Source organism: Limanda limanda, chromosome 10 (assembly GCF_963576545.1).
Source record: "Limanda limanda chromosome 10, fLimLim1.1, whole genome shotgun sequence".
Classification (NCBI taxonomy): Eukaryota; Metazoa; Chordata; class Actinopteri; order Pleuronectiformes; family Pleuronectidae; genus Limanda; species Limanda limanda.
Genome location: NC_083645.1, coordinates 13,325,299 through 13,335,686, shown reverse-complemented (window position 1 = coordinate 13,335,686; position 10,388 = coordinate 13,325,299). Strand labels below are relative to the sequence as shown.

The window sequence follows — 10,388 nt, the reverse complement described above, 5'->3', positions numbered from 1 at the left end:
GAGCTACATCTCAGTGTGATTAATGGCTGTAACAGCAACAGAGGTTGTATGACAACCACGAACACGGCGGCCGTACGATATAACTGAAAATCACTTAGTGCTGAGTTGCATGCTGTGTATTTCCAGTTAAAAACGTTGATCTTCTTTGTCTGGAATGTGATCCGTGTGTGTGGTTGTGTGTGTGTTTGCGTGCGTGCGTGCGTGAGTGTGTGTGTGAAAGAGACAGAAAAACAACTGTATCTCTACAGCAGCCTGTGACGGGGCTGACCTCCTTCTCTTTACTAAACATAGTGGACGGAGCAGACGGGACAGTAGCAGTTAACATCACACACTGACGTAAAAAATCCCTGGCTCCAGCTGGTCAACTCCCATTAACCTGTGCCTGTGCCTGACCACAAGTGCAGGGTCAAAGAATGAGAATATTATCAGGATGGTGTTTTTCCGAAAGAAAGTTGGTTCTGGAGCAAGTTGCACAGATCTGAACCTGGAGCTTCATCTGCCTCCAGCACAGCAGCCAGTGTGATGATCAGATGACCGAGCAGGAAAGTTATAGCTCGGCGCTGTGTGTCTCCATACTTGAGGTATTTTTATGGTAGGCTGTGAGACCGGGGAGTGGTTAATATACATTTAATGGAAAGAGCGAAATTAATAAAGCACTCAGTGACGTAACAGGCTGTGGTCAGAAAAGTGTCAGAGTTAGAGTTTTGCAGCTATATTGGCAGAGTAATACAATCTGACCTCTTGAAATAGATTTCAGGGACAATGTGCAGCTGGACATGAGTGTTATGTGTGTTGGTGTGTGTGTGTGTGCGTTGATGTGTGTGTGTGTGTGTGTGTGTGTGTGTGTGTGTGTGTGTGTGTGTGTGTGTGTGTGTGTGTGTGTGTGTGTGTGTGTGTGTGTGTGTGTGTGTGTGTGTGTGTGAGTTGGTCGACCAAATTTAACTGTCTGCATTCTGCAGCTGCTTTGAGGTTTAGTTATAGTATAGTAACCCATAGAATCGCCACACAAGGCCGTGAAACATTACTCTCCTTTTCTGTAACACAAAAAAATCCATCTGTCGTCAGGTCATAAACTGTCATCTCCGAGTTAAAACATCTGCCATTAAAACTCCACTCGAGTGCAATAACATTTCTTTGCAGTGCAATTTTGTCCAAAGTACATAGAGGTTTTTCTTAAACTACATTACGGGGAAGAAACGTCACTTGCAAGTATCACATCATCTGTTCTTGCAAGTTTTTTTTTAAACTGTGTCACCTCAGTGGCAACCTTCTCTTAGTGGTTTTGAGAATATTTAGAAATTTAAATTTGAACGCATCTAAAAACAGCAGACGCACAAACTGACACACAGACACACTGCAGGAGGAACCAGACGCAAGGGTTGGGAACGAGAGCAGAGATGGGATGAGAATACGAGTGGAAAAGGTGGAGAGGAGGATGATATGGAAGGAAGTGTTTGGGAGGGGGTGAGTGCAAAGGGAAGACAAAGAGCAGGAAGACAAGGGCAAAGCCTTGATTTGCTCTCATGTCCGTGGGCACTGTAAAACACACACACACACACACACACACACACACACACACACACACACACACACACACACACACACACACACACACACACACACACACACACACTAGCAGACACACACTAGCAGACACACACTGCACAGAGCAAGACCTCAGGTACAAATAAATGAAGATGTTAAAACACAAGTGGTTTCTCTCTCTCTCTCTCTCTCTCTCTCTCTCTCTCCCTGTCTTTCTCTTTCTCTTTCTCTTTCTCTCTCTCTCTCTCTCTCTCTCTCTCTCTCTCTCTCTCTCTCTCTCTCTCTCTCTCTCTCTCTCTCTCTCTCTCTCTCTCTCTCTCTCTCTCTCTCTCTCTCTCTCTCTCTCTCCATGTCACACTGAAATGTGTTTTATGCCGTTAACATGCGTGTGCCTTACACCGAACCCTGTGTCTCTGAGCTGAGAGTGAGTGGGACTTGTGAGTGTGACTCAGCAGCCAGCGGTCAGTGGATGGTCAGTCGGTGAGGTCAGTAGAGCAGCACAGCAGACGGGATTTGCATCCACCCTCAGAGATGTCAGCCGCGTTGTTTTATTTCGGGGCTGCGTTCTGCAGCAGACGTTACACTGACAGCGGTGAATGTTAACCGCTCCGCTGTGTAGCCGCCGACTGGCTCTGCTCCAACACATGCTCGGGTCGGCCCAGAAGATTAGTAGGCACATTTCTTTTAAATGGAAGGTTTGCGGGTCAATGGGTTCAAAGAGCTTTGCACCATGATAAAATAAAAGTGTTGTGATATGAGGTCACGGGCGTGGAATTTCCCCTGTTATACTGATTTTCCAGGATTGTCTGGGTTTGGTTTCCTAAATGTACACGTTAGGATCCTTTCGTTTGTTTGCCAAAGATTTCTTGCCAAGGTACTTTTGCTTTTAAAATGCACCACACATTTCATGGCGGTTTTTCACACAGCTCTTCTTCATTTCTTCATGTCTTCCAGATGATGTCATCGGAGCACCTGACCTGTGGTTGGCTGCAGCAGCTGCTCGTTGTTCTTCTGAAGCTGGGCCTGGCTCTCGCTGGGCCTTTGCGATCACCTGACGGGACTGGATGCACAGCCAAGGGTCCTGCTTCCTACATCCTGGTCTTTACAGGTCACTGGAGCCCACAGGCCTTCCCCAAGCAGTATCCACTGTTCCGCCCCCCCGCACAGTGGTCCAAGCTCATAGGTGAGAGACCCAGGAGGACAGAGAAATTGTTCTCTGGAACATTTTGCCTCTAATGTCTGATAATAATCTGCTGAATGTGGATCAGTGAGGACTCAGGCATTATGAGTTTCCATGTGTAAGGGGTGCTGATCATAGGATAGCGGATCTCTTTCACCTAAAGACCTTTGTCTTTAACAAGGTGTCAGAGGTTTAGGTCCTCATCATCAGCACACACACACACAAACACACACACACACACACACACACACACACACACACACACATACAAACACACGCGCACACACACACACACACACACACACATGTTAATGAGCAAAGCAGCAAGAGGCAGAGAGAAATCAGAGAGACAGTTTAAATGCTACCAGATGGGCTTTTCTCTCTGTTTGTCTAACTCCTGTCTCGTGGTATCTTTAATATTTCACTGTTGCCTCAACTCCAGTCCTACGCTCTCTCCCACATTTCCGCTGGTTCACCAGGGCATTTGCAGTGAAGTCTGGAGTCAAGGTTTCGGGGGTTAGTGAACGTGGGTGATGATAGTTGGGGTGTCGTGGGGTCAGACCGCTTACCTCAGAGAGAAGAAGAACAAGAAGAGACTCAGGCCTCCTCTGTTCTGTCTTAGAGAATGGGATGGATGGCAGATGTCTAACAGTTCTTATGTGTGCGCATGTTTGTACAAGTGCAAATGTGTTTGTGTTAGACCCTTATTGTGCATCTTCTCGGGCGTTCGGGATATGTCTGTTGTCCAGTTCTTCCTGTGTTGTCCAGATGCGCTGCCAAAGGATAATGCTCCACTAACTCTTTACAGAAACAGGCATCAGGGATTCTCACGCACCCGTAAAGGCTTTTAACATTCTGGGGCAGCAGGCACTGGGGGACACGGGGCACAAGGAATGGACTTTGCACAAGACAGGAAAAACATTAGGGTCTCCGTGGACTGACAATCCCTCAGTGTGGCAAAACAAAAATGGTGGAAATTGAGTTTTCCATAGCTTGAAGAAAAGCACAAGTGGTGGAGGGGGTTTGGGGGCCTGCAATGGTTATGTGTTGCTTAATTCTGTGGAGTTGAAGGACCAAGGACACTGCCAGGGGGAAGGTGGAATGGAGTTTGTCATGGCCAAAGAAAAAACACATGCAATTTAAGAAGGGCGGGACACAGACTTTAACGTCTTGGTGGGGCTTAAACGTGATGTGATATTGGGTTTCAAGGTCTTGATGCTTGTGGGAAATTTGTTAGGATGGAAATGTAATTAAGTGCATAAGTAATGGCAGTTTGGGGAGAAACAAGATAGTGTGTGAAGTGTGCTGCGCGCGTTGTGTGTGTGTGGCTCGGTGCGGTGTGTGTGTTAATACATGTGTCAAGAGCGTTTAAGTCTAAATGCAAGGTTGTGTATGTGGCTCTGAAAAGTGAGGTAAGGCAGAACCATCAGAGCATTTGTCAGCGTGTTTCTGGCTAACCTTACTCTGCCCTCAAATCGACTGGCGCAGGCCAGCGACTCTGTGGGTTTCAGGACGGAGCTCCAGAGCCTGCGGTACGGAGAGTTTAACCTAAATCCGTCTCTTGATTCTTAAAGGATTTCATAAATAACCAGAACTGAATATGATAATGTGAAGCAAATGGTTCTGTTGGCCTGAAGTGAAAGTAAATATTTGTTTCTGAAATTTCCTAAATTTTTGGTCCTCTATCTGGCGGCTCACTCGGAGATCTTGCCCTCTTTCCTCGCTGCTCCAGTCTGTGTTGTGGTTTATTTCAGTGACATATAGAGATAGATAAAACTATGACAGTGCAATAATGCCAAAGACACACATGTTGGCAATTCCTTCAGAATTATCTGTTCAAGTGCAAGAAGTAAAATACAGGCTCCATCGTGGAAATGATCTCACCGTCTGGCTGAGGCTCTGTGGTACCTCAATGACATCGATATGCATTCCAGTGAATAAGTATCTTACTCCTGTCTTCTTTTTTGTCTTTCTTTACTCCCCGTAGCGGTCAGCCACACTCGTCATTTTCGGTTGTGGGAGGAGGGCGCCCTAGCCAGTGCAGGGCTGCAGATCTTTGCTGAACTCGGGCTGACGGTGGAGCTGATGAAGGCAGCCAAGGAGGCCAGGAAAAGACGCACGGTCGGCGCCATGTACCGAACGGCCGGCATCCCTGACGGCATCGGGCACAGCTCCACGGAGTTGCTCATGCAGCCCAGAAACTCACTGGTAAGCACACATAAAAAAAAGAAGAAGGAGAAAAAATACTTACAAGTGCTCAGACACAGTAAGTCACACAAACCATCTGTTTGACTAAATCTACTCAGTCTTTCAGTGACCTCTCCATAACGACCAAACACTTCACCTCTTCTTTCCACCATCCAGTCAGACTATGATTAGCTCAGTGCTGAAGCCCTGCAGCCAGGAAAGCCCACATCCATCCTGCACCAGTCTGCGCTCTGTCTGCTGCCTGTCCCACTGAACTCTGCACACTCGGGATGATTTCCCCCTGAAAAGAATTGTTGTGAAATATGCTTATTCCCTTAGTTTCTGAAGGACAAGATTGATTCTGTATGGTGAACATGAAGCTGGAGCCAGCAGCATGTTAGCTTAGCTTCAGTTAAGCAAACTAACAACAAACCAGGCTCTGTCTGGACCTGTTGCAGTGACCTCCTGGAGTCCTGTGACACTCTCTGATCTTTTGGTTATGACACTTCACTGTTTATATGGATCAGGTAAAAGACATTGAGACTTGCTGGTGGACAGAGCTTGGCTAATTCCTCCCTCAAATATTTATGTTAACTAGCTGATGGCTTGAGCACCATATTTAACAAAGAGATGTGAAAATAACATTGAATTTCTATTAAAGGTTCAGTCTGTAGAATTAAGTGACATCTAGTGGTGAAGTTGCATATTGCAGCTGAATACCCCTCAACTCACCCTCCCCTTCCAAACATGAGAGAGAACCTGTGGCAGCCTCCAGTTGTCATAAAAACTCAAACGGTGTTTAGTTTGTCCTGTTTGGACTTCTGTAAAACACATGGTGGCCTCCGTAGAGAGGACCCATTCTAGAGTAAAGAAAACAACAATTTGTGCCACAAAGATTATTCTATATTTACTTTCTGCCAAAAGATCCCTTTCACCTAAATCTTACACACTAAACCGTTAAGTCTGGGTAAGTAGGGCAAATATTCCCTCAAGTTTCTTATTATCCCTTTAAATCTTGTGCTATTTCAAGGGACTTTGGGGGCTCAAGGCAAAAGAGGCCGGGGGGCCCAACATTGAATGAAACAGTACCGCATAATAACCATCTTTAAACTATTCTTTTACCATCCAAATTATATACAAAGTGCATACAACCAACCATCCCAGTCACGTTATACATTCACAGTCAGATATCAAGTCCATCTACAAAAACACAAAAAGGAAACATTGCACTGAAACGACTAAATGCGGAGGATGCCCATTGTATTTAGCAGATTTAAATGAATAAAGTCCCACAAGACGCCACATTTAAGGTCAATAAAGGGGCTGATACATGTGGACTGTGTTTGGCGTGCAGGCTCAGTGTCCAACTGGGTTTCACCTTTGCTGGTTGCTGGACTACAGGGTACCGCTGGTGCAGAATGGTGAGTGAGTATGGGAGCCATGGATCCTAGGTTGAAACATAGGCAAAGTATCTGAATACGTCTCTGTGAGAAAAAGGGGTTGCACTATATTCTCAGAGTAAAAACTAGAGATAAAGTATTTCTTTATGTGTAAAACACATGCAGCTGATAAATGAGAGAGGAAGCAGTGAAGAGGGAAGGGGGCGATATTTACTTGAGCTCTTAGAAATTGATGGGTTCCTGCCTGAAAGTCTGTTGACCTACATTTATTTATTAGTTATTCCACTGCCTGAACGCGAGGGTCCTTACATATCATAAACACGCCAGTCAGAGGGCATCTTTGTGAAGCGCTCGTCATGGGCAGCTGCTTAAAGCTCATCGTCTGGTTACAGGATGTCTGCGTCTGCTTTCAAATGACTCCGTCTGTTTTAGATTAGTGGACGAAATGGCAGATGAAAAACAAGTAAACACACAATATGATTATTGTGCGTTTGTGTTGAATGTCACCAGCCGAATGATACGAATCTGTTGAAAGCTCGTCCTGCTTTCCTGTTTCTCTCTCACACTCTCCTTTATAAATACCATCCCGTCCCTCCAGCCCACAAACCAAAACAAACATACGCAATGCTCCAAAAATCCCAAACAGATATGAGTTTTATCTCCATAATTCATCAGCCTCCTGCTATTGCTGTTAAGTGTGTAATTCAAAACAGACAGATACCAGTAAACAAGTTCCATTATATAAGTACCATTTGGGATCCAGTTGGCATTATTGCTGAAGATTCTGCGTTCTGTGTGATCACCGGCACCACGGAAAATGGGTCAACGTCAACAGAGCATCAAGGTGCTTGTGCCGCACGACTGTGCTGCTGTTTTCTTGCTCTACTCATTCTCCCTGGGCCTCCTCTAAAGATTTGCTGTGATGAAGAAAAAGTGAGTGGGATCATGGGAGCTTTGAGTAACTGTCTGTGCTCCAGAAACACTTCCTGGCCTGTGCACTGCAAACCAGCGCCGACAGAACGAGCCAGCGACGAGGGATACCCCAGAGTGGACATCCTTGCTGAGCGGCCCAATGGATCTAGCAGGATGGCTTCTTGGAAGAGACACTGGTTCAGGGCAAGAAGGACAAGAGGAGGGAGCATAGTTAGTGAGGGAGGAAAGAAAGGAAGGAAGGGATCAGCCGAGGATTTTAAAAAAGCAACAGAGCTGCTTCTAATTTGATTCCTCTGTTTCTTGCCGTGCACCACATTGAAGCAACAGAGCTTGTCATTCTGAACACAACCTGACCCCCACCACAAGGGGCGAGCTGGTTTGATGTCTGTTCCTGCACTCTTTCATCCAGCACTCTATCCGACTCCAGGCCAGCCTTTCCCACACATCCAAAGATGTCCAGACCCACCCATCCGACCCTGAGCACAGCTCCAGGTCCTCGAATGTCGGGCCACAAGTGAGGAGGCGTTTTCAGCTGTGGTGATCTCTGGGTGTCTGCCACCTCAGCGTGTGCTGACCCGTAGGCCACTTCCTGTATGAGGTCACCAGCTCTCGGAAAACATCCATCACACAGGAGACACTGTGTAACCCTGCACAGGAAACGGAGTGGGTGCATGGGCGCACACACATGCAGTCCCAAGGCCCTGTCTTTATAAATGTTAGAGTTTATAAATCCTGAAACAATACTGTGTGTGTGGTAAATGGTAAAAACTCCACATCTATATTCCAATTGTCTATCAACTACACACTGATGGAGCAACATCTGGAGCAGTTAGGGTTCAACTTCTTCTACCCGCTCTCTAGCTATATTAATATTTTTCATTTGATGTAGTATCTTCATCAAAACATATATCAATAGACAAGGGGCCATGTAACACATCGTCTTCTTTTCTCCTCCAAAGAAGAAGCCGATAGCTCGTCCTCATCCAAACTGCTGCAGCTCGACTTTTGACTGGAGCCATGAAAATAATCACAGATGTGATCTGGTCTCCTGTGGGATTGATTATCAATTTATTTCCCTGCAATTTCTTTTTATTTGCAGTTACAAATTCACATAATAAAAATAGACATGTAATCACATTCAGGATGTGCAAACCAGTTATCTTGGGCGAATCACAAGTGTTATGGTTTGGAAGATGATGTAGGAGAGAAAAATAAATCAGTTTTCAGCAAGTGTGTTGTAAGAGCTATTAGAATTCATCCTGATGGGGACCTGGTGTGAAGTTATTGAGATATTTCCATCTGGACCCAAGTGGTGAAGTGACCAACACAGACACACACATTTTAAACCTCCTCCATTTCTACTAGTCCTGCTTTCATTTACAAGTCACTGAGAGGGTTGATTAATAAATAACTTAGTTACTTTGATCCATATAACATTTTGCATGGTCAATTCTTCCTCTATTATGTATTAAATATAGCAGGGGCAGCAGAGCACTTTAAACTAATTGCACTTTGTGTCTCTGTTCATCAGTTGTCTCTGATGGTGAAGATGATCCCCAGCCCTGACTGGTTTGTCGGTGTGGACGGCATAAACCTTTGCGAGGGCAGCCAGTGGAAACAGGAAGTGACCATTGACCTCCAGCCGTATGATGCAGGGACGGACAGCGGATTTACTTTCTCCTCTCCCAACTTCCCCAGCAGTCCCCCAGAAAATATCACAATGGTGAGCTCCTGCATCGTTCACCAGCATGCATTCATACGCTGACTCATTCCTTCATTCACAGTGACACAAAGCAATGGGGATTGCTGTCATTTTATTCTTTAAATAGTTCAGCTGCATGGGAATGGGGCATAGGTATTAGCTGTCTCCACTTAAATGATTGGTTGGTGGCTCTGATGCCTGACCCGAAGAGATTTGAGTAAAAATGGCCTCTATTACATCATACACCATCTATCCCATTCTAGCATGTGTTTTAAAGTGAGCTATTGTGTTATTTGAATGCGTGATGACAGTCTGCTGGCTCTCCTGAAGAATCAAACCACACTGTTATGCTCATTTATTTTTTTGCTGACTTACTCAGATCACATCTCAGATGCCAAACCACCCGGCCAACTCCTTCTACTATCCACGCTTAAAGGAGCTTCCACCCATCGCCAGCATAAGGATCACCCGACAGAACGGATCACCTGGCCATCAATCCCCGATGTCCAATCACATTCTGCCCAACTCTATCAATCCCCGGCGCTTCTCAGGTGAGACCCACATGAGTGGTACCCATGCCTTTTACATGGGCGGTCCAACCTTTAAAACCAGATGATCATTAAAAGGTATATCCACAGAGACGTTCAAAATGCTAAACCAGCAGAGATCACTGTTACTTGTGTTGACTCACACATATTTCCTTCATTTCTCGCTCTGCTCCACGAAGTGACACCTCTGGACTGCGAAGTGTCTCTCTGGTCCTCCTGGGGCTGGTGTCTAGGTCCCTGCTCCAGAGGTGGTGTTCGTCACCGAACTCGTTACATCCTTTTGCGGCCGGCCAATGCTGGGACCCCCTGCCCGGAGCTGGAGGAACAGGCTGAGTGTGTGCCACACAGCTGTATGAAACTCCAGTAACCCACAGAGTGCACTGTTACAGACGCTGCCAGTATTCAACACTGACTCTCATGTTATCACTGCTGGACTGAGAAATGTTGCTGCATCTCAAGCATCTTCTTGATAATGCAGAAGATTGTTTTGTCTTTGCTACAGCCAAATTGGGGGGAATTTAAGACTTGCTGCATTGTCTGTGGTGCATTATCTTTTAGAGTGTACGCTCCTCCAGGCTTATTTGAATGAATTCTTTAAACAGAGCGATTGTTACACATTGCCCTGGAAGGACAATTGAAATACTCACAGGGAGACGCACGGCCTTCGTTCTCTCACAAACTTTTACGAGACCTATCATTGTTTGTTCGTTTCCAACAACATATGTATTTGAAGTGCAAATGGATAGCGGCACACCAGAGTCAAAAATGTACAACTTGAACATGGGCACACGTGTATGTGCACACAAAGGTCCTTGTACATACTGCACACCTACAGGCATTAGTTTACATAGGTAACATATCCATGCTTGACACATGCAGCTCTTTCAAAAATA

At 45.7% G+C, this 10,388-nt stretch overlaps 1 protein-coding gene across 1 annotated transcript; it reads left to right on the top strand.

Moving 5' to 3' along the window:
* The first annotated feature begins 2,499 nt into the window (after window positions 1-2,499).
* Window positions 2,500-9,862, top strand: spon2a (spondin 2a, extracellular matrix protein). Its single transcript, XM_061080262.1, has 5 exons — window positions 2,500-2,728; window positions 4,713-4,933; window positions 8,777-8,968; window positions 9,327-9,498; window positions 9,675-9,862. Exons 1-5 carry the CDS (start codon window positions 2,500-2,502, stop codon window positions 9,860-9,862), a joined length of 1,002 nt encoding a protein of 333 aa, XP_060936245.1.
* Window positions 9,863-10,388: the final 526 nt, after the last annotated feature.

Bases quoted from the DNA above. Each gene is read 5' to 3' on its own strand.
- spon2a (XM_061080262.1), top strand. From the start codon at position 2,500: ATGATGTCATCGGAGCACCTGACCTGTGGTTGGCTGCAGCAGCTGCTC. The intron at 2,729-4,712 runs GTGAGAGACCCA...TACTCCCCGTAG, and splicing joins ACAGTGGTCCAAGCTCATAG to CGGTCAGCCACACTCGTCAT. The intron at 8,969-9,326 runs GTGAGCTCCTGC...TGACTTACTCAG, and splicing joins CCCCAGAAAATATCACAATG to ATCACATCTCAGATGCCAAA.